Genomic DNA, 24,801 nt, shown 5'->3' on the forward strand with positions numbered 1-24,801 from the left:
ATGAAGATTAGATTACATCTCTGGTTTAGAGACACCCATTTCTCCTCTCCCTCCCCACAGTTCAATGGGGAGGAAAAAACCCCACCTTATCAGGGTCACTAATCAATGCCTACATTTCAGCAAACAGAATAGCTGCCAGTCCTATTTTTTTGTGGATGTGATCCAATCCTTTATTGTTTTACCCTCGTAATCTGGGTCTGGATCGTGCAGCCCTCTTAAGGGATTACAAGGACAAAAACAACATTCCAGACCCTGTTTACAAAGGGAAGTTAACTGGCACGACTCTACCATTACTCCTGTAATGACTATATCCTCATGGGAAGGTAACCCTGATTAAATAGAATTTTTTCTGTTGGTACTCTGCCTGAGTTTACAAGGCCTAAAACATCAACACAATAAAGATGGAGCTGGCTCCTTACAAAAAATGTCCAGCAGACCCTTGGGCATCTTTTAACATCCTGCAGAAAAAACCCAGTTTTGCTACTGCTTGGGGATAAAGCATTCACACATATCCTCCTTTGAGACTCAAGAGGCTCAAAATTCATTCATTTCAGGATTTCATGTGAGAAACTTCCTGGATGAATTTTCAAAAGAAAGAGAAATCTGTCAGAAACTTGTTAATATACAGGTCTTTTGAGCACATCACTCAACACGTCCCACGGGAGCAGTCTGATAGCCTAGGAATTGGCATAAATTGAGTTAAATGAGGCCAAAGTATTGCTACTTTAACTCAACACTGTTTTATTGCTTATAGTCTTCTTGGCTGCTGCACTTCTGTCCCAAAAACCACTTCCATTGCAAGAGATGGGAAAAAAAAAGTTAAACAGAATTTTTCTAGATCCCTCCAACCCATGTAACTGGGGAAAAAGCCATAAACCTAGCTTATATTAAGAGCAGTGATGCCCCTACATTCTGACAGCATATCTCCTTTTGTTAATAATTAAACAAAGGAGAGACATCAAGAGGCTTAAGCCCTGTCTAAAGGCTTATTACACTTCTAATTTTACTTGGAGCATGCAAGGAGGAATAATTTGCCCATAGGAAAAAGCTCCTACTAGAATAGAATTGAATAGAATCACAGAAACATAGAATACTTTGGGTTGAAAGATCTCTATTTCCAATACCCCTGCATGGGCAGGGTACCTTCCACTACACCAGGTTTCTCAGAGGAGAATTCTCTCAATTCACAGGGTAGAAAGTTTCAAGACATGACTGCTTTTTTGCCTTAAGGTAGATCTTCTGCCTCTATTAGCATCCCAGAAAGTGGGAAATTATGAATGTGCATGATCTAACTCATAAAAGAACCCACATCTCTGCCACCCAGACCAAACCATGGCTTTTAACTTAGACTATCTGAGTCTTCCCACTATGACATCTAAGGAGCCCACAGAATTGTTTGAGTTAGATGGGGCTGGAGGTGATGAAACCACACGGGAGGATTCGCATGAGCTCAGTTTCACCAGCAGCTCAGCGAAGGCCCGAGGAGAAAAGCACTTGCTTACTCTCAGAGGGTTCTCATTGAGGTAGGGGGGCTCTCCTTCGATCATCTCGATGGCCATGATCCCCAGAGACCAGATGTCCACTTTGGGCCCGTAGGCTTTCCGTGTCACCACTTCAGGCGCCATCCAGTACGGGGTGCCCACCATGGTGCTGCGCTTGCTCTGCTCAGGAGTGATTTGGGCACAGAAGCCAAAGTCAGCTGGAAAATTAAAATAGGGTGCAGGGAAAAGACATAGGAATCAGCAAGTTTCTCCAAAAACAGCCCTTGCTGACACCAGAGCTACAGTACACTTGATGCTGCTGCACTGCCAGGTGTGCTGCTGCTGCAGCTGTGACAGGAGGAGTGGTTTTGTGGCTAACACAGAGGATGGTGTTTAGACCTAAGTTTCTAAATCTGACTCTCTGAGGCCATGAGGATCATAGAGCTGCTGACTTTTCTGTGTGAAAGATGGGGATCAGGAAATAACCACACACAGAAGACAATCAACTCTGTTGCAGCATTACATAGATGTTACACACTATGTAATATATGGTCTAAAGACCATTCCTGGGTATGTGAAAACAGGAATTAATGCAAGTGTGATCTAGATACACCCCCCCAGACCACGCACTGTACTGTCTGGTAATATTTTCAGTCCAAGGGGTATTACTTCCCCTGTAGACAAATCACCCCTCAAACAGCACTTATTTTATAGAGTAAAGAGTGTTCAGAATAAATTTGAAGTACCTAAATTAATATTGATTGTTTTCTTTGAACTGAGAGAAAGATGGAGGGCCTTCACACAAAGATTGCTGTGCTCTATGTTTTATTTGTATTTGGCTCACCAAAAGAAAACTAAATCTGTTCTTGTGAGTCCAGCAGAATCAACACAGCAAGATGCACTACCCATCCTGACCCCCTATGGCATCATAGGTCTAATTTTAGGCAGAATGATGAAAATTAAACTGATTCCTAGCTGAGTTTTCATCAAGGGAAAATACCAGGAAAGGACATATGGTTTATAAACAGGGCAAATTTCCAGCAGAGCCAACAAGCAGCTCAGATCCAGAAGGTTACTGCATCATATCCACAGGGATTTCTCTAACTTTAAGCTACAGCCTGGTACCAGGACACTGTGCTCAGAGAAGTTATTCCATAAGAATAGAGCACTTTGGCCCCCATCAGTTATTCATTGCTAACACTCCTGAGATCTGGCTCTACCAAAGTGCAGCTTTAATTTAAAAAGCAATTATGTGCAAAAAAACCCCACCTTCTTACTCAGCATATCTGCATTCTGCAAATTTTGAGTCATATCTGCTGTCGCTGCTGACAAAAATAGATTTATTTATGTTGAGTGCTAGCCAACAGAACCGAGAGGAAGAAAAAGGGAGCACCATTCTGTTAAAGCTACAGGTGGAAGATAATAATTCACTGGTTTCCAGGCTTATCTCTGCATGGGCAATGACAGGCACAACAGCTACGTTAGCACCCAATGGGCAGAACAGTCCCAAGATTTTCATTACTAGTGATACCACAAGGAGGAAACAACATTTAGGCTCCAGTCTGGGTTGGCATTGTAAGATTAAATTATTTATAGTTACACAGTTTTCAATTCTCCCTCCACTTCCCCTGTCCCTTGAGTACCTGCAGTATTTTCCAGACTGAAGAGGTATTTCATAAATAAAGACTTCTAGCCTTACACCTTCCAATCCAGCTTTCTAGACTGGAGTAGCATTAAAATACTGTTTGTTATTTTAGTTCACATAAGCAGATGGCCCAAAGCTAAATGAAGCCCAAGCCTCACTTCAAGTCTGGTATCAGTTCGCAAGGATTTGTGTTTGCCAATCTCCATTAAAACAAATGCCACAGCAATATCTACAGTAGCATTTCTACAGCCTGTTCATCATGACAGCATCAAGCACCTCCAACACCCATCTCCCTAAAATGCCTGGCCCAGAACAGATAACTGGCACGGGTTGATAAGTCATCAGCAGTAATATTCCCTGCATACTTAGTTTGACAGAGCCATCCATTCCCAGCAGGATGTTGTCACTCTTGATGTCTCTGTGAATAACTTGGTTTGAATGGAGGAATTCCAGGGCTTGGAGACACTGAAAAATAATTGAGATATTCTTATTGGGCATGAAATGATTCACCAGTCACAATTAGCCAACTAAAGGACTCAGACTGTGCATTTTTGGTAGTAAGGGCACAGTCTGTTAGGACCTTTCATATATTCAGTATGTGCAAGGTCACAGAGAGATGTCACACTGGGATCAGCAGGTCCTAGGAGGACAAATTAATCCCAAAAGTCTTGAAGAACGGACAAAACCAAGAGGATCCCACCCCCGCTTTCCACTCCAGTTCCTCCTTCTGGGGTGAAACATGACAGTTGCATTAGAATTGTATGCTGCAACCTCACAGGTGAAATCCATCCTCTAAAAGAATGACTGTCACGTTACAGAAGCTGGAAACAGCGACAGGTTGTGAAAATTCTGTGTCCCATTCCCAACCCGAGCTCCCTTGGAGCACTCTTACCTCCCGGCACACGGCGGCGATTTGTCCCTCGTCCATGCAGGTCTCTGTCACGACATCCGTCAGGGAGCCTCCTGCCAAGTACTCCATCACCACCCAGAGCTCCTCTCCTACGAGGTAACTGAAGAGCCCAAGGCAGATTTTAAAATCAGAATGCACAGGGTTTTATAGCTCTCTTACAAGTGCACTAAAAGCAAGAGCTGCATTTAACATCGGGGAACCACGTGCTCCTGGTACTTTCTGGGCATGGGAGCATCCAATCACAACCTGAACAACCAAAGAGAAGGGTGAGCACAGAAAGTCAAGGGGAGATGTAGTGGGAGAGCTGGCTACAAGTTTCCTGTCCATAAAAGCAAGGCTGAATTTTTCTGCCATGGAAAGGATGCGGGCTAAGATGGAGACCTGACCTTTCAACTGCTCCTGCTGCTGAGAGAGAAGGCAAAGAGCTACTACTCAAGGATGGGGTCCAAACCTGCAACCCAGATATTTGGCACACAGCAGTGGCTTCTGAGGGCTCTTGCACTGAAAGAGGCGGCTGGGGGCTTTCATTACTCCTGGCATCCTGCTGTCCTAAGCAACTGACTGCTTTGCCTCAGCCCAGAGACAGTTCTGGGTGACACAAAAGATGCCTACACAATCATGAGAGCACTTCTCTTTTAAGCATCATGCATTTGAAAATCACCTCTATCTTTTCCACATTATCAAACTAGTCTGCGATTCAGTCTGAAAATTTCAGAACCATTCATAAATGCAAAGGAGTGTACCTTATTGGATGAAACAGCAGTTCTAAAGACTTAAAATAAAAATGGAAACCCCCAAAAGGCAGGTCTTTTCTAAAAAAGGCCCATAGGAAGTTTGGGAGAAGACAGTTGAGATGAGAGTGGTTTTTCTTAGTAATTCAGGATATTCCTCTCTGCTGAGTGTGTGTGTACCCATGTCTAAAAGTGGAAGACAGTAGATGAAGACTTCAGCAATAACTCATTAAAAACAAACAAAAAAAGAATCCAAAACACACGCACACACAAAAAAAAAAAACACCAAAAAAACCTACAACAACAAACCACCAACCATTTCTGCTCATTTTTGGACCCATCAACACAAACTTCCATGACAGATACATCAGGATGACACATTCCAGAAGGAAGGAATCATCAGTTTGAAAACTCACCTTTTCAGCCTATCCTCTCATTTTTCAAGTGACAGATGAGTCAAAAATGAAAGGGCAGAGAATCTAATTAAAAGCTTCATCTGGCTTTAGAGGTCATCAAGGATACATTTGCTTTGCTATGAAACACTGATCCTATGAGAAATTAATTTGCCAGGAACCAAATGCAAAAGCTGGGATAGGTACTAGGGAACAAATAAATATAAAGAAAAAGTAAAGGAGAAAGAAGCCATTAACCTTGGCATGGAAAGTAGACAGAGATGAATGAGACATCAAGAGTGAGCAAGGTGTGGTATTTACCCCCAAAGGACACACTGACAACACTAAGCTGATAAAAAAATCCCCCTAAATAGTAATAACGGTCTGGACTACACCTGGATGACAGTAGAGTTAGAGTTATGGACACTTTTAATTCCAGAGACAAAGTGGGTGTCTTGGTTTGCTGATGCTGGAGACTGTAGGGAGGTGCCATCTGCAGATTCCTCCAGAATACAAAGCCAGGGGCACAGGGCTGTGCTCCTGCAGCAGAGAGGCCTCAAACTCCCCTATGGAACAGAAGCTGATGCACTGGCATTTTGTTTTCCCAGCATCACAGACCCCAGCAACAGCAGAGCAGCCCCTCTGAGTGAGAGAGGAGCAACAAAACTGCTTTCAGAAGCACTCCTGCTAACTCTGTGGGACATTTGACTTCTGTTGGGCTCTCAAAGCCCAGCTCCATCCACACTCTTCCTTCCTATGCCATAGCTGCTTCTTCACTTCTGCCAAATCAGGCTCTCTGCAGATTTTATCAGCACCCTCTCAACAAATCACCCACTATGGACATTTCAAGGTTTCCCTTCATTGCCAGTAGCACTCTCTGCAGCCCAAATGCACTTGACTGTAAGAATGAGGGCAGAATGGGCTCTTTGTATGACAATCTCAGGTTCCACATGCTGGGAGCAAGCTGGTCTCTCTCTGCAGCCAAAACAGATGGAGAGAGCCAAGAACCACACTGTGAAACCAAAGCTGAGCCATGAGCAGCCACAAACATGTGCCAAGACCCAACTGGCAACTCAATAATTGATAGATTTGACATAACACACAGGGAGGTGAAATTAACAGTGGCTCCCTGCCAGCTGCCACCAAAGGAATGTCATTTCAGGGTGGCACTGTCTCAGGGATCTTTCCACTCTCTTGCCAGTCTTAGTCACTGAGCTGCCCACTGCAGGCATGACTCAACCCCACTCTCTCAGCAGTTTTAGAGGCACTACCAGGAAGTCCATACACCTACACACTGCTCTGATAAGACATCTGGCACAGCATGGTGTCACATATTGTCACCCACAGTCACCTTCCAAAACAAGCTGGCAGTAAGAAAAGCCTGATGAAAATCTTTGAAGAAGGAGATGGTCTAAAGCTTTGTCTTCATCCATCTGCAAGAGCAGGCAATGTCTGATCCTGCAAGGTATTCCTCAGCCTCTACTTAGAAACCTCAGGAAGTTGTTCACCAAGCCCTCTGTATCACAAATGCACATTCTTTATTTATAAAAATGATGGAATTTGGAGTTGCCCAGAGGTGCAAGCTCATTCATTACAGAATATTGCACCAGTGATGTGCCTTCTACATGCAAACATGAATGTAGCCTGGAAAGAAACCAGTGTGCTCTTGCAGCGTGACTGTCTTACATCTTCAGCTTTATTCATTGACCATCCATCCCTACTACAGTTTGGGGTTGGGGTAACAGAGGCTACCACTTATTTGGCGAGTTTATTAAGTTAAGAAGTTTGTCAGAACAAAAGTAAAGGGCAGGAGTTTGCTTTGCCTAGCACTGGGCATCTGATGCCTGTGTTTGGATGGCTGATTTTAGAAGCAGAGCTCTGAGGGCCTCTTTCATGCAGCAGGAGGGAACTGGCACCTCCAGCAGGTAACTCAGCACAAGTGGCTGCTTGTCTGTACAGAAGACTAGTGTCACTGTCTTCAGAGCCAGATGCTTCTAAATCCAGCTCCCAAGCACAGCTGAATTAGGCCATGTCATTATCTTAAATATCACAGCACACCTTTGTGCAATGCTGGCCACTATGACTGCAGCAGAAAAGCACTTAACCACAAGTAAGTGGGCCATGCAGTTAAGAGAGGACAGAGCACAGGAAACCCTTGCATGAGCTGAGAGACCTGGTTTATGCCAATGACTGTCTTGCAGCTCCCATTAGGGACTCAGAAGGGGAGACAACCAACTGAACCACAAAGCAGAAACCAGGCCCCGCAGTGATCAGCACATCCTTCCTCCACCTCCTTCAGCAGGAGGCAGAAGCCAGCAAATGGCATCCAAATATCAGTTTAATTCAGCACTTGGGAAGCACAGGCACATTTAGGCCGGACAGGAAGGACACAGATTCCCAGCAACAGGATCCTGCAGTTGCAGAACTGAAGTGGCATAATAGGCACAAGAACCCCCATGTTCATCCCCAGTTGCTGTTCTGTCCATGTGCAGCACTGAAACAAAAGTTAATCCCTCTGAAAAAGATTAGTGAAAGTGGAGGACAAAAGCAGCACCTTTTGTTGGTGAAATTTGGAACAAGACAGCAGGACGTAGTGCTACCCTGCAGCTGGGATGCACTGGCTGGACAAGGCAAATGCATGTACACAGCGATGCTCTCTAATGGGAAGAGCCTGTCTCTCAAACAGTTCTGTCAAAACAAAGCCTCTAATAAGCCAGAGGAAAACAACACTTCTAGCCTAGATGCAATTCTTAACCACTTGTTTCACTTTACACTGATAACATTCTTTTCCTCTCTCTAGGAAGAGGGCGTGTGCCCAGCATCAGTTCCTTGCACACACGCCTCTGTCAGACTTTGTCTCCTCAACAAAGTAACTCTTTACAGCTATTCATGGGACACAGCACCACAAAAATTCAGCAAAACAACTCGCAGTTTATAAGTACCACCTTTTTTGGCTAAGACATTAATAGCCTACAAAAGAAACCTATTAAAGAAACAGCTGATTAGATTTTCACATATACGCAGACCAAAATGTGTGCAAATCCTCTCTCCAATTTCCAGAGATTCTAGGTCACATCCCTTCATTGTATGTTCCAAAAAACCCAAGCTGCCAAGATTAAAGTCTGTAGCTCAGCTTATCCAAGCAGTCTTTACCCTTACAATAAGGCAAACCTGTGGTTCATCAGAACTGCTGCATTCAGATGTTGAGTGCAGCAGACTGAAAATCTTGCTGCAGCTCAAATGGAACCAGCTATAGTTTTAACAAGTGAGTGACACGGGCTTGACACAATGCAGCACTGTGATGTTGATGGTGAATTCAAGCCACCGTGAAATGCTTTTGCCTGCTGGGCTTTCAGCATCATGGAATGATAGAATGCTTTGGGTTCAAAGGGACCTTAAAGACCACCTAGTTCCAAACCCCTGCCATGGGCAAGGCCACCTTCCATTACACCAGGCTGCTCAGAGTCCCATCCAACCTGGCCTTGAACACTGCCAGGGCAGCTACATCTTCTCTGGGCAGCCTATGCCAGTGCCTCACCACCCTCACAGTGAAGAATTTCTTCATTGTACCTAACCTAAATCTACCCTGTTTTATCTGAAAATGGTTCACTCTTGTTCTATCACTATCTGCCCTAGAAGTCTAAAAGTGCCTTCCTCTTTTTAAAAGTCCCCTTAAAGTCCTGCAAGGCTGTGTTGAGGTCTCCCCAGACCTCATGTTATGTGTCACGTCATTCACCCTCACTGCTGTTATGCTACTGTGCAAAAAACTCCGTGGACAGTCACAGGAACAAGACTACATCTAACTCTGGAAGCAGTCTGGTCCTCTGGCAGCAGAACAGCAGCATTGCTCAGTGGAAAAGAAAGGAAGAGGAAAGCAAATAGAAATAAAGCTTTTCAAACTGTTTCTCCTTCAGTAACAGGAAGGAAATTAGCGGGAAGTGTGTTGTGTCAAATTTGGCAAAGGAGATGAAAAATGGAATCCTGACAGGACCTTAGCTGCCAGCATCTCTGAAGAGAGCCCAGGCATCCCATGAAAACTGGTTCAGACACCTGTTTCTTCTCATTCTGGAGAGAGACTGCCAGGCCACCCACACTCCCACAATGCCACATGCTTTAAGCAATGCAAGGTTGTCCTGCACTTGCATTCAGCTGAGCCAGGAACCCTTAAGACACTGACAAGGAAGTGTTTTCTAGTGTCCCTTCGTGAGCCCTTCAAACACTGACATACCTGTCCAAGTAGTTGACAATGTTGGAGTTTTTGTTTTCCCTCATCACAAGGATCTCATTAATAATCAGTTCTTTTTTGGGCTGCTGCTGCAAATTCATCTGTTTGATTGCAACCTGCAGTGAAAAGAGATCAAGTAAAGCATTATTGCAATAGTCCCCCAAAAACCTGTCAGTACCAGTCAATTTAGTCCCACATTGACACGAAGGAGGAAAAAACACCTTTTCATCACGAGGTCACTTTTTCATCATCACGAGGTCACTTTTTCATCATTAGCTACTGAATTATCATTCCATAACTCTGCTAGTTTCTGCAGCCAGTTCATTTCCACACATGCTGGATGATGCTTAGTGAAAGAAAGAACGAAGGGAATTGCCATTTTCATACTGAATCCTAACGTCACAGTTGGAAAGCCATCTCCATCTACAGTTTCTAGGTAACAAGGAAGAGATCCCCCTACTCTGATACAGACTGGTAGGTCAAAAACTTTTTATTTCTGAAAGGATTATTTTTAATTTTATTTTTAATTGAACATTTCTGAAAAAATTTTGGTGGATTTTTCCCTGCTCCCATGCAAATTTCAGCTTCTAGAAATCTAAAGCAGGGTGGGTAAATAACACAGTCATGCTTAGTACTTCAAGGTAGTAACTCTATTTCATTTGCCACAACAAGATCTGAGAGAGAGAAGCACCAATGTTTAGATAAAAGGCTGAAAATAAATGAATTGGAGTCGGCTTTATGTCCAGTCATGCCTGAAGGGCACCAGGAAAGGATTTGTCAGCTGCAGCCCTTTGGTTTAGTAACTTTCTTCCTGTTTTAGGATACCTGCTCTGCACTTATGTGTGCAAAGAGCAGGAAGATTACAACATGTTTTTAACTCTTGTATTCAAGTTTCCACACTACCAGTACTTCGTGACAGCACCTGGCCCTCAGAGGAGCCTTCAGATCAGTAAACCTACTCAGCACAGCTGGAGTGTGTTGTAATACAAGAGCTTAAATTTTCAGATGGGAGTCATCCAAGGGGTTCAGAAAGAAAGCAGAAAACCATCATAGGACTTCCCCCTCTTATAAAATTTTTCATTGCTTCAAAATAAATATAAAAACCCTTCCTTAAAGGCTGCAACTAAACTGCATTAATTCTTCAGGAACTGAAAAAGTAGGTGAAGGAATTTCAGCAAAAAGCACAATTATGAAATTTACTGGTGAATAACTCTTACATTGTACAAAGTAGACATACATTGTTGCAGAATTCCATATATACATATGGAATAATACAAACTTTAGTCTTTTAAAAAATCGTCTATCTAGAAATAAAGGTTTCCACAGATGCTGCATATCCATCACTACACTAATTTATTATGCAGGCAATAAGCATGGCACTTTTTAATATTTGTGAGGGGAAAAAAGAGAAAACAGGCATTCTTTGTCTCACAATTCAAGGGCAGGAAGTAGGTGGGCAAAGGGTTGGACATTAACTATTTCTATGCAAGTAGTATAAGTATAGGAAGCAAAGGAGCAGAAGGCAAATAAAAGAATTTTTAAGGAGACAGGCAGCAATCTTGGGAAAGAAGAGAGACACTTTTACTGAAGAACTGCCCAGTCCAAAGATGTGCTTCTAGCCTTTGCAATCACAGAAAGAATCTTTACAAATATGAAATGATTCAGGAATCAAAACTTGCAAAGTCATTTTTTCCAGTTCTCTGCTCAGACCACTCAACCATGTCTCATTAGTAAGTAAATAAAGACCTCATCAAAAATAAGATGTCATGAATCCCTGAAAGACAGTCTTTATTTTGTAGCATCAACTTGAACTTTTGGAACACAATCCAAAATCCACTGCCGTGGTACTCTGGCAGCACTTACCTCCTGTCCTGTAGCTACATCTATTGCTGTGTAAACTGTACCTGAGGCTCTAAAAAAAAACAGAGAAAAGAAAAAAAAGTCATGTATTAGTGCCTCAAAGTAAAAGTTAGAGCTTAACACATGCCCCTTCCCACTTGTCCCTCTGGAGTGCTCTCAAGCCCATTCCTTTACATGCAATAATTTCAGTGGTAAACATCATCTGAAATATTTCTGAGACGAGGCTGTTGTTGGGGCAGAAGCCAGAGGATTTATGGGGAGAAAAGCTCCTAATAAGGGACACTGTGGTCATCCAAACTCTTGCTGCTAAACCAGCAAACTGTGAGGACTGTAAGTTTATTCCATTTCAAGTGGCATGACCCCACTACCCTGGCTTGCAGAACACCCAACATGGTAACAGAGCAACAAGATCAGCAAAGTAAACAAATGGGGCATTTGTAGTGTGGAAAACAGGAGTTTGAGCCTCAGCACATGGACCTGACTGCAGATCTGTGTTTTGTCTCAGTACAGTCTCTCCACAACCTCTACTTTCCCCCTACCTTGCTTAGAGGGGCACAGCACACGCCTTGAGAAGAGCTAATTCAGAAGCACATCTGTAAATTGAAGATAGTCTTGCAGTTCTTTCCCTGCTTGTAGCTGTATTTATCAACCTGATCATCGAATGGCAGAATTTCTTATATTACAACACAATTGCACAAAAACTCAGTCCCTGTGGCTTTGCCAGGAACAGGAGAAGATTTGGTGGGATGCGGAACCCAGCAAAACAACCAAAAACAAAAACAAGAATAAGAAAGCAAATAAACAACCAAATAATATAAACCTTCCAAAGTATCCCCAACAGCCTTTCCAACAAGCTAACTTAACCTGGTTTCAGTGGATTTTTCTTAGCATAAGGAAATGAAAGGTTTAGGACAGAGAAGAAGCATATACTAACCCCTGTCCAATCTTCTCAAAATTCGTGTACTTCTTTTTTGGATCGCCCACACTCACGATACTTCCTACAAAAAAACAAAAAACAAGAGGATTTTCTTCAAGTCCTTCTTTCATACAGCTAAAAGAACTAGCTGCAAGAACAGCTCCACTGACCACAACAGGCTCTGCCTCATGAACCATTCATGTGAAATCCAGAGGCACATGGACACCAAGGAAGTCCTCAGTTATTTACGAAAATACCAGCTGCAGCATTCCCCTGTATCAGGAACTTCCCTTCAGAAATGATGAGACACAGACTTTAAGAACATTTAACCTTCACTGGCTGTCATTACTAGGTGCAGGATGGGGATACACAGGCCTAATACATGGTAAAACAATTATTTGTTGGAAACCTGCTATTTAAAGTTACTCCCAGCTTCAACAACCTGGATGATCTAAGATGTCCCTGCACTGCAATGTCTCTGAATTTGGAGGCTGGGCTCTCAGTCATCTTGGAGGCAACAGTCTGTTATAAAACTAGCCAAAGTTTCCCTTACACCATGACAATTTGCAGCAGAAAAATAAAAACTATGATGTTTTTGTACCAGCACAACCACTACCATTTACTGACCCAGTGACTGGGCTGCAAGATTCAGGAGAAAAGGCAGAGACTCTTCAGAGCCAAACCTCCCCTAGCCCGTCCTGGGCAATTCTCAGCTGCTTTTCCAGGAACCTGACAGTCAGCACAGGTTTTAGCAGCAGTTACCAGCATCCCTCTGATTTGGAGAGCAATCTGAGACCATCTCAGCTCATTCTCCCAAAACCAGAAGAAAGTCTATCACTGCCTTCCTCAAAGGGAAAAGCATTTTTCCTGGTGTTCCACAGCATGGGGCTGGCAAGTGGCTGCAAACTTTAACTGATATTGATAACTCCCCCATGGCAGGCAGGAATTACACCCTTTTTAGGGTGAAGGAACCAGAGCCAGCAATTTCTAGTGCTCAGCTGGGAGCCAGTCTCTTCTCTGACAGCACCAGGGTGGCTAATAGGATCAAGGGATGCAGAGCTGCATCCAAGTTGGGGTTTGCAAGTCACCAAAGCTGCCAACATATGGTGCTGCTCTCACAGGGTCTGGGGCTGAGCCTTAACAGATGTATATTGGCAAAGAAACTGCTCCTGGTCATTAAGCCAAGAAATCCAGTAGCAAGCACAGCAAGAGCAGGCTATTTTCAGACACCACTGGAGAGCAGCCAAACCCAGAGGGCTTAAGACAGACAGAGGTAGAAGCAGGGAATATCGCCCATGTTTGGAGAGGAGGGCAGGAAGAGAAATCTGGCTTTACAACACCCACAATTACAGAAGCAATGCTGTCTGCCCTGAGGACTGGTAATTCTGGACAAATATTCAGAATTTTTCCCTCAAAGCGTAACACGGGCTACAAGCTCAGATTGCAAATGTTTCCCCAAGGCAAGGACTGGACAGAATGCTGTGGTGACAAGTGGCACTTGCCAGTTTTGCCCTGTTTAATGCTGTTAAGTCTAAAATGGGGGGGGGGATTGTTTCCTACCTTCCAAAGAGTCAGGTGAGGATTCATTAATGTCTGCACTAGTGCTGTGATTCTGCTGAGAGGTAGAGATTGAGCAGCCTCCTTTTAACTTTTGCATGCATTTAGCACATCTTTAGTAGGTGTAAATATATTTTTGCTTTACAGTTTTAATCATTTTAGTTACACGTCAAACTAAAATTTCAAATGGCTGCTTGTCTGCAAAAGTACAGTTCCATTGCCCTCAGTGGAAAGATATTTTTACTTAGATTAAGACTAAAGATTAAAACTTCATAACATTTTTCTAACTAGCCCACACATAGAAGCTGACACCTGGAGCAAGCAAGTACATCTGCTTACCAACACTCCCAAAAGTAGCACTTGCACTTCTCTGCATGACTGAAGTGAGTGTACTTTTATTAGAATAGCACTTTTTTCCTGCCACAGTTGCTGCTCGCCCTACCTGGTCACAAAATCTTGAATCCTTAATGGTACAAAGATCCTGCTAATTGAGTGAGTGAAGTTGGTGTTTTGAAGCAATGGGTGTGAGTTTTCCAATAGCAAGCACTCCCAGTTAATAAGCCATCAAATCAATTTAGCCTTTATTTAGAGAAATTACTCAGGTGCAATTTTAATATTTCAAAGTTTTTTTTAAAGCTATATCCTCAAATTAAATCTTCATCTAACTACTAGACTCTTATTCCTAAAGTACTGACAAATATACCCTCAAACCAAAGAGACCAGCCTTACCATAGAGGTGCCAACACAATTTAAGTCAACTTGACAAGCAAGGCATGGATGTAACTAATACAGGATTAGTAGTTCAAAGAATTAGAAATGCTCTATCCTAATAAAACCTGGCCCAGGCTGAGGACAGCAATCAATTGCATGAAAGAGCCAGTTCAGCTGTTGGGTATCCCACAGCATAACCCACAACCACCAGGCAGCAGAGGAGCACTTGCACTGAAGGTAGGAACTGTTAAAGGCATCAGGACACAACTGAGAGACTTGATGAATTTTTCTCAGAAAAAACCCACCAATTTGGCTACCCACAAAATGTTAAAGCTCTTAAAAATAACCAAGTCACTTTACACCATGATACTGTGGAAGGCAAACTTGAGGATGCATTAATTTTCTCTCCATCTTTTAGACACCTTATGTCTAACATTGCAATATAACCATTCATGCTTCAGAGCTGCAGAATAAGATGTGGAACAATCTCAGAAGTCATAGTTAAATCGATGCTATTTGTTCAGAACTTGTTTTGCAGAGCCTGAGGATATGTACCTCCTCAGGACTTCAGCCAGCATCACAGGTGCTCAGCTTCAATTCAATCTCACCCCTTATATCTGTCCCCAATTTTGAGCTGTGACTGTGTGCCCACGTCTTCAGTAAGGGATCACAAAATGGGGAAACATTTCAGCTTATTGATATTCTGAGAAACCAACACAGCAGGACCTGGAATTTAACTTCTTTAAAGAACAAGGACATACTTAATTTTTCCAGTATCTCCTCATCTGACATTTTTGGCTTTTTCTTTTGCTTCTCCGTGTTCCTGACCAGCATGTCAGGTGCTGTTGTGCTGTTGTTTTCCGAGGGAGAAGAAATAGGAGAGGTGGCCACATCTCTGGTAGGCGGAGGGAGAGGGTCTATCACAGAGCGGGTGTATATCTAATTTTGTTGAGAAAAACACACAAGTCAGGTGAAAGATTTAAACACCCCTATTCATCTTGTTATTGTTGTTGTCAGGGATGCATTTCCATAGCTGCTTTGTTAGCAACTAACATGGCTAATCAAGGACTCGTGCCCCCCACAAGTAGGCAGGTGACAACCCTAAGGAACTCTGCCAGAAGGAATGGCTCCCACTGCCTCCCTCCTGCTCCCAAGCAGGGCTCAGCATCAATCCATGCAGAGGGACAAAGCCAGTCAAGGCCTGACTGTGATTGCAGCAGTGCAGGCTGAACAAAGGATTTCTGCTCACAGATTTGGTGTGTTCAGGTCGTGGAGCTATCACAGGGGGTGGAGCTGCATCATCTTCATCATCCTCATCTTCAGACACTGAGGGCACTGCAGGAGTCTCAGAGACAGCCTTCACATTCTGCACGGAGTTGCACAAATAGCAAAAATCAAAAACCAATCACACGGTATAAACAACATCACAAACACTGGATTAACCTCTTAACAGAGACTGCACTGGAGCAAGTGCAGAAAAACAATAATCAGAACAGCTTGGTGAGCTACAGTGTCTGAAAAGTTCAAAACCCAGGGTTCCTGGGTCCTCTTGGGAAATGGATGTGCAGTCCAGCACTTCCTGACAAAGCCATTCACACAGAGCTCCTCATCTGCCTGAGTGACAGCAATCCTCTTCCCAAGGACCTGAGGAAACCTCGCACTGCTTTCCCAACACCCATACAGCTGACCAGCAAGTTTTAGGACACACAAGTTTGGAAATATTTGTCCCTATTTACGTTGTCTCTTCGGTTTCTTTGCTTGCTTCCAACCCTGACCATTCAGCATGAAGATTTCAGACTTTAAATTATAGAATTTGCATCAAACTCTTGATGTTTTCTCCAAAAGTTAGGAGGTCAAATTAACATTGCCTCTGGTATGGTGATTGAGAACTAATTAATTAATGTGAGATTTTAGAAGCAGAATCTGGAGAAATCTTTTCAAATATCTTTTTAAATTACTTCCCAACATAAAAATTTATGGAAAAATAGGAACAATTATTTTGTTTTAAAACAGTTTTATAAGTGGTTAAAAAATTACCTGGAATTTTCTGCAGTACTGTGATTAGGAATGAAAGTCACTTTTAAATTTATCCACATGAAAATGGATTTCAAGTTCATTACATCCTTTACACTACAAACATTTCAGAATAAACTTGGTAAGCTCCTCAACCCACTAGACCAGTTCTATTTGTGCATCATAATTTCCCTAAGAGTGGCAGGGGGAAAAGTATTAAAGTCCTCAGAAAGAGAAGGAAAGCAACACAGTATTTCACTGAGTCTAAAATACTTGAAGTCATCATCATCCTGACAAATCATTGTCAAAATGCACTTGACATAACACAAAAACCTAGCTTGTCAAAAACAATAAGGAAAACCTATGTACTGGGAATTTCCTGAATATCCCCAAAATTAAAGGTTAGCCTGAGGGAGGGCACTGGGTATCTCAGTAGACTGGTAACTATTGCTTTTTCCAGGATTTACTTAAAAATACAACCTCAGATATTGAAACTTCTGAGGACTAACATACAATGACATGTAATAATGAACAATGGCAGAAACATTTTTCTTTTCTTTTTACAGAGGCCTAAATGATCAAATCTGAATAAGCTGCCTTTGGAAGGGAGCAGAACAAGCCGATTCTAAGCAATGGCATGGCCATGAAAAAACAAGAGCTAAGAGAATTGTGGGGTTTATGAACCATCTTAAACTGAAAGTTTTGTTTCTTCCATCTCACAGGCACACACAGAAATTTATCATGTCTCCTAACAAAGCAAATAGGAGTGGTGTCTGCCCTGGCAAGGACTGAGTAAAGGTCAAGCAGAGAGAAGGAGAACCTTTTATTTCCTGGTCTGCTAGAGATTAGTCTGGTTAATCAACATTAGCTTTAGTAAATCAGACCTTGCAGGTTAGTAAATAAATTTCGTTATATCACAGATGTTTACAGAGACATAAAACCTGACAGCAGAGTGGTTATCAAATTCTAGGTACAGGAAAAGACCAGCTTCTATGAAAACAGAGCTATTTCTACTAATTAATTCACTAATCTCCATTCACTAATTCACTATTCACTAAAAATCCTACTTCCATCTGCTTTATTCCCCACCAGTTGGGAAAAAAAGTGAAAGGAGCATGCCTGTTTTTATAAACATGTACTTAGTACACAAATAGATACAGTAGATTTTAAAACACTAAGCACACTACAAGTATACATGCAATTAACTAGATTTTGCAAGTTTTTTTAATCCCCAAACTCAAGACAGAATGTGAGGCTTACCAATGTATTAGATGAATTGTAATCCTCTGCTGATTTATCTGAAAGACAGATAATAATACCATTATAAATGAGCTAGAAATGCAGCAGCAGTGGAGAGAGGAGCAAGGGACAAGCTCTCTTTAGAAAAAGCAGGAAATAAGTTTGCTCCCAAATTCAGCTCCCTAACTCCAGCTTCCCAGAATCAGCTGAACCCTGGAAGATATAGGAACAGAGGGTAAATAAATGCAGGGGTCACAAATTGCTGCAGCAGGAGGGTGGAATTGCCCAGAGCAAAATCTGAATTAATATTGTCCTCCATCCATGTATACAAAATATTATCAATGGACTAAGTCCCCAGCAGAGGCACTGCAGCTCACTCCCAACTGCAAAATGTTCAGTCTCAGCCACCTAAACTTCCTGGAATAGCACAGAGGACCCCACAAGTCAACTGATGGGCTTCTCTTTGACTATCCAGGCACATATAGGGAGTATTTGTGCTTTTATCTCTGCTCGAAGCCCTCCTAATTAGCACCAGATCTGGTGACATGGTTCTATCCCCCCAAAAGAACCAAAGTAGGGGTTAATATTTAGAAAGGGAAGGAGTTGCAGTTGAAAGGAAAAGGAGTGGTGGTTGCAGATGTCCTTCAGAGGGCAGATAACCCATAGAAAGAGACACAAAAGCTTGGCAGTTTTAGACTTTTAGAGGAACCCAGCCAGCAATTTTCAAGCACCCAGGCAGCTGAGGTGTATTCCTCAACCATGGCACATGGGAGCAGAGAGACTCTCATCCCAAAGCAACAAAAAGCAACATCCAAACCCACCCTGCAAACGGGAGCTGGTGCAAAATTTAGCTGCCTGCTTTCTCCAGGGACTTTCATCAGAGGGAACCCAGCCCCAGCAGTCTGGGATCTGCCTTCCAGATGCTAGCTGTGAGTATCAGAAAAATTATGTGTTTGAGAGGCTCAACCAGTTGACTGACCTCTTCTCCAGCTATGCTGGGCATCCAGACTAACAGAACAGCATTTTAAATGAAGAAGAGTGCTTGAGCAGCCAGAGAATTTCGTTCATATTTTCCTTGAAAACAGAGACCTACTTGTTGATTAAACAAAAGAAACCCCACATGCCCTGACCATGGAGAGCTGGACAAAGCAGCAGCATGAGACCATTTACCTGTGAAACTCATGTACTTCTGGCTGTTGGAGATCTTCTTGGAGTTATAAAACTCCAAAACGTCCAGCACTGCCTGGGGGTTCTTCTTCTGCTCTGACTTGGTGATGTTGGAAGTCTGCAGCAGACGTGCCCATTGCTCTGGCATTCCCTGTGGGAAGAGGCACCTTGTTAACACACAGCTGGCCTAATGTGGTTCACAAAACATAAGCCCACTGTCACAGTTCTGCCCCAGCTTTTGGAGTTACACAGTATTGTCAGGGAAATAGGGAGAAAAGAGGACAGAAGAGGAGAGGAAAGCAAAAGAGGTGGTGAACGTGTGCCTCCCTAGCCACTGCCTGTGTTGCAAATCACACTTGGGCGTGTAAATGTCACTCTGCTCTTGGGTCTCTGGGTGACTCCCAGGTCCTTTACAGACCAAAATTCAAAAACCAGAAAGGAGAAGACCCAATTGCTCCAGTTTGGGAAAAGCCTCAAGAAAACAAACCAAAACCCTTTATGTACAGGTATTCATATACTTATGTATACCCAAGAAAGACTACAGAAGTAACATACACTACATAGCCTCCAGCACAAGGGACAGGCAGCACTCATTTATTTAGGTCTCCTGGTAGCACTGGAGTTCTATGGTAACTGCAGTGTGGTGCCATTGTAACCAGAGCTGGGAATGCAGAGGTCTTAACTTCACATCTGAAGCTCGGAATTGCATTATAGGGACATCATTTCAGCCAGAAAATAAACACACACGAAGAACAGCCAGACTTGTGCCTTTCCTCACCACAGGGATAACAGTTTGTATGGACAAAGTGGCAGAGATTGGGATCCATGAGCAATGAAGTTATCCTCCCTGTTCAAAAGGATGGCTGGATACACCCCTCAGGTAATGCCCCACTGCTACATGTGGGGTAACCTGGGCAAGCATAGAGGCTGCCATGCAAAACACACGTGATTCAGGGTACAGGAATAAAGGCCTTAAAAAAGCAGCATATTACAGACAGGTAGAAACCTTGTGCACAACTTCTGCTGCTGGAAATACTATCTCATTACCAAAATAAGAATGAAAATACGATGATGATGATAGTGCTGATGAAACTCTGTCTTTACAGTATTTTGCATGTCAATAAACAAACAAAAAAACCCACCACACATAAAAGCATCTGACATTTAGCCTGAGGGTAGCAATATATGTTCTGTCCTAAGTAGTTGTACACAGCTGTGTGCCTCCCAAAGGAAAACTCTCAGAGTCCCACTTGAGGGACACAGACTATGCTATAGACCTCTTTCAGCTCTAGAGGAGGAAGGGAGGGGAGGAGAAGGGAAGGGAGGAGATATATACCATGTTTAGCTGACCCCAATAGCCAAAAAACCAGGAAAGGAGAAGTTTGCTGGCAGCCTGAGCTCCTGGGATGTGCCAAGTTTTACAGTTTCTCAGCACAAATTAGTGGGTAACCTCTGCAGATGTGTCTCAAATGAGATCAAACTACATAATGGTAATAGCCCTTCCAGCATTAATATATAAAAGATTAATGGGTCCTGGCTCCTCCTAGCAATAAGCTAAACCACACAGTTTTCTTTTCCTCCAGATTCACTCACTGTGAATTCTCCTGTGACTGCATCAAACCCCACATGAATCGTGTGTTCAAAGTCTGAAGGGAGGGAGATCTCCGGCCGCTCTTTCTCTTTCTTTTTATTGGCTGCAAGAGACAAAAAACAGCAACAATTAAAAAAAAAAAATCCATACATGCATAAAGAATTTAAATCTCCCCAATAGCTTCTAATTCACCTACACAATCACCACCCAACTTTTGCTAGTCATAGGATTTTGATCTGAAGCAGAAAAACAGCGAGTTTAAAAACTTTTCTGTCCACACTTAAGAGCAGCCACAGTGAGTGGAAAACAGAAATAAAAGTCCTGTAACACAGGACAAGCATAAAAGAAGGAAACTGATATTTTCAGTATGTAAAGTATCAACTAGTATATCTAGACTCAAGAGCATGAGAGCTATTTACCTAAAATATCCACTCAAACTACACAGGTCAGAGTCAAAAGCTCTATAGTGGCAGTAAGTGGAAGCCAGCCAGTTTTGAACACATTTTTAATTTGTTGTTTTAAGCAACTTAAAAAAAAACCAAAAAAAAACAATATTATGTGCTTTTAAATATGCACTTGCTTCTCATACAAAGCCAGGGACAATTTCAACTACAAATACTACTTAGAAATTGCTTCCTTCATCCTATTTCCTCAAAAGTTTATGAAGAAACCTAAATATAATGTGGGATTCTGCTATAACAACTTGTGAGCAAAAGAACTTCTATGTATTTTTTTTTTTCCTCACAAAATGAACTGAAGATGGTTTTAATAACCAGCTTTGAAGACATAAGCAAGATGGCAGAATCTGGCAGGTGAAGAGCAGAAGTCATAGAGAAACAGGGAAGTAAATATATCAAAGCAGATGCACCCTGCAAGTTTTAAACTGAGGTCTTCAAACAAGATTATCATTTTGCATTGGATTAAGTTCATCCATATTCATTATGTATTAAGGACTCCACCTTCCCTTTAGTACTTATTGTATTCAAAAAATTGAGATTAATTTAAGGAAGAACCACATTCTAGTCAGCTTTGCTGCTGCTTGCAGTTATAAAATCAGCGGAGCCAGGAGAAGGTGAACAAACCACTTACATTTCCCAGCTGCTCCCCCTTTTCATCCAAAGCCAAACAGAATTTGTTCTGTGGCTGACACTCCCCAGTGCACTTTTGGCAACATGAATGCCAAACCCCAGGTATTTGAGAAGCCTGCAAGGCTAACACTCAGTGCAGCAATTCTTTAAGACACTGCTATGGCTGGTTGTGTGGAGAGGCTCAGGGCTGGCCGCAAAGGACTGAATCCCATTTCCTTCAGTGCCAGCTCTGGCACTGTTCTCTGTACCATTACAGAGCTACAGCTGTACAGAGCAGTTCTGGAGAATGAAAAAGATCAGGTGCTCCAAATAGGACATGAAGATGGAACAGATTATTTCTGATCCCTCTTTCACACAAAGGGAATGGGGGAAGCTGAGTCGCAGAGGAGCAGCAGAGTTGCCAAGGGGGAAAGAGCCATGCTGGAGGAGCCATCCCTGAGAAGGGAGTGAGGAGGAGACAGGAGCAGCTGCTGGTTAGCAGATGGTGAGCATTTGCAGCACAGAGGCTGCTGCACACACTGGCACTGGATGGAAAGCGAGGGACAGAGGTGCAGGGAAGGCCATCAGAGCCACCATATTCCATAGGTCTTCCTGTATGATCAGTCCAAGCCAAAGATTGAGGTGCATCTCAGCCTAGAAGGCCATTGCTCAGGTGAGGAAGAAGAGGACACCTCCACCAGCACCACTATGCAAGAGTTCCACATGGACAGTGAACACCCGTACATGGTCCAGGGTGGCTGCCACAGCAGAGTTGAACATATTCCTAAAAAAGCTTAAGGGCATTAAATTGTTATCCAGAAGTCAGAGGTGTCTACATTCAGGCAGATCTGACAGATCTAGAAGCCTGAACATTATTAAATCATTAATAATATAATTGTCTTTGTAAGCAGATATTTATGTCATAGCAGGTGGTATAAGGGAAAAAAGAACTAAAGAAAAAGGCATTCCCAATCTTGTTAAACATTTATTGTCCCTTTAAAGTGATTGCATTATCCTTGTAATGAGCTAAAAAGACTTGAAGAGTCTTAATTAAAAAAAATACAAAAGAGAAATAATATAATATATTTAAGATTACCTACCTACCACAAAGGCTTTATTCCCACAAACACTTCATCACCTTCTCATTCACAACCCTCCATGCTCAATGCTGTTACAAGAGTCTCCCATAAATTCTCCTTACAATGTTCTGGCAACTTGAGCTGCAGCTGTGAAGCTCGATGTCTGACCATGCAGTGAGAGCACCCTGAAGCACACTGAGATTAGAAATGTCTTCATCACTGCTAATATGGGGTAAAGTGCTCCCAGTCACCATGGAAAGGACTCCTGGTTGCTGCACGCTGTCACCTTGGGGGAAAACCTTTCCTCTGTTCAAAGCTGCAGCTGAGCTCAGCAAAGTCCAAAGGAGATAAATGTGCCCCAGTCAAGCCAGACTGATACCCTCAATTAGGCACTAATGAGTCCCCTGAACCCAGGAAAATTCAAAATATTCACAAGTCCTGCTGAGAGCAACAAGTCACACAAGCTCTGCATCCCATTGGGCAAGACCCACCCAGTATTTAGCCAACAGGTTTTTTTTAAATACCAGGTTTGTGGTTTAGGCTTGGACAGAAGAAATCAGGACTACAAATTACACCCTAAATTTTGCAGGCAGAGCTGCCTGGCAATGGGTATAGCTCAATGCTAACGTGCAAACATGCAAGAGGCCCTGGATTTATGCCCCATGTACCCTTTACACAACACCTCTGCTCATGTGCAAGGGTAGCACAGATTTGCTCAAAATTACGTTCCTCTAACTGAATAGAAACCAACGTCCCTTTTAGTTCAGCCAGACTAGAAAACAATACCCAAATCATTTCAGGCACAAACCAAAGAGAAGTGTCTGAACACTGAAAAATTTCCCTACATTTAAGCAGCCTGACACACTAGAAATTTAGCTGTCATCATGAGGCTAGAAGAAGTTTTCATAAGATGGAAATCAACCAATTGGAAGTGAAGGGGACAGTGTTTAAGGAATTTTTTGCTCAACAGGAATTAGAGGACAGGAGCAACCATTCTCATTTGGGCAGGTGTATTGCAACAGAAGGCTCTGCTGGGCTTGGCTAAACAAAAATCTCTCATGTCTTGAAGCATCTGCCATGTTGGCCAATCTTCAGTAAACATAGGCAGCTTCAGATCAGCCGCAGTCTGTCTGCTAAATTTCCCCAAACCTCCATTTTTCTCCTTGTTCATAGCTCTCCTTCATAATCTAATTCAAACTAGCATTTCAGGTTCTACTACTTTTACTCTTTTACAAGTTTCAGGTGATTTCTTTGATCTCTGAAACAGTCCATCCTAGAGATTTAAAAACTCCTCTCCCTTAAGAAAGTCAACACAAAATTCCTGCAGCATTTTTAAGATTCATACTCATAATGGCAAGTTCTAACCCAGACCCAGAAGACTTTTAACATTGAGTTCACGGGTTTCTGGATTGCAGGTTCAAAACCCCACATTTGTAAAACAATCCAAAACTGCCAAAAGTATCAGATAAGAATAATAATAATAATGAATGCCACATTCATTTTGTAGAAAACGATCCACCACCTTGTTTATTTAAATTAGTGAAGCTATCATTTCAATTAGTCTTTTCACTAATAAAAATTAGGAGGCAGCCTCCCTCCTGAAGCCCAGGGAATTGAAGATATTTAATCTTGACTTTAGTTATCCAGTTCTTAGAAACTATTGCAATACAGAAAAAGCTGATGTATTACAAAGAGGAACTCCAAAAAAATAGGTCAGATATAAAAAGAAACCAGCACATATTTGGGGATGGAGATTTTTTTTTTGCATCCTTCAGAAGATTCATAAGAGAGAGATTCTTTAAAATATCCTCATCCTAAAAATTAGAATTTCATGTACAGTTCACAGTTCCTATCTCTTTTTCCATCTGTTACAGTCCCTTGAACACGAAAAACTCCTTCAGTTCACAAGAAATCTGGAAGAATTTTCAGTGACAGATTGTTCTTAAAACCAAGTAGACAATGCCTGACCCAAACATTAGAACAGAGTAAATGGCCATGAGGAAAATATGACAGGTCTAGTAGGAGAGTGCATATTAGTCTTGTATAACTCAAATTATTTGCTGTTTAAAACAACAGAACAAGCAAAAGACCCCCTCTGCTCTCCACCAATTGCCAACGCCAGGTTTATTGGCCAGCCTGTAATTGGCATGAAACCTTATGATTTTCAAGACCATTATGGACAAGTCAGGCTGGGAAGTTACAGAGCTAGTCTCAGAG

The 24,801-nt window shown here is 42.5% G+C and overlaps 1 protein-coding gene across 10 annotated transcripts in view; it reads right to left on the bottom strand.

The window, feature by feature from the left end:
• The window catches only part of PAK1 (p21 (RAC1) activated kinase 1), a 97,751-nt gene that overhangs the window by 3,254 nt on the left and 69,696 nt on the right, over window positions 1-24,801 (bottom strand). For all 10 annotated transcript variants that reach the window (XM_088159232.1, XM_014887365.2, XM_014887368.2 and 7 more), the window contains 11 exons: window positions 20,441-20,541; window positions 18,851-18,998; window positions 17,702-17,739; window positions 15,678-15,794; window positions 15,190-15,367; window positions 12,179-12,242; window positions 11,248-11,296; window positions 9,388-9,500; window positions 4,019-4,136; window positions 3,492-3,591; window positions 1,503-1,699 (listed from right to left, as the gene is read on the bottom strand). In XM_088159232.1, the coding sequence (XP_088015358.1) occupies window positions 1,503-1,699; window positions 3,492-3,591; window positions 4,019-4,136; window positions 9,388-9,500; window positions 11,248-11,296; window positions 12,179-12,242; window positions 15,190-15,367; window positions 15,678-15,794; window positions 17,702-17,739; window positions 18,851-18,998; window positions 20,441-20,541 (1,223 nt within the window). The remainder of the gene's footprint in view (window positions 1-1,502; window positions 1,700-3,491; window positions 3,592-4,018; window positions 4,137-9,387; window positions 9,501-11,247; window positions 11,297-12,178; window positions 12,243-15,189; window positions 15,368-15,677; window positions 15,795-17,701; window positions 17,740-18,850; window positions 18,999-20,440; window positions 20,542-24,801) is intronic.

This window comes from Sturnus vulgaris, chromosome 2, assembly GCF_052056855.1.
Source record: "Sturnus vulgaris isolate bStuVul1 chromosome 2, bStuVul1.hap1, whole genome shotgun sequence".
Lineage (NCBI taxonomy): Eukaryota > Metazoa > Chordata > Aves > Passeriformes > Sturnidae > Sturnus > Sturnus vulgaris.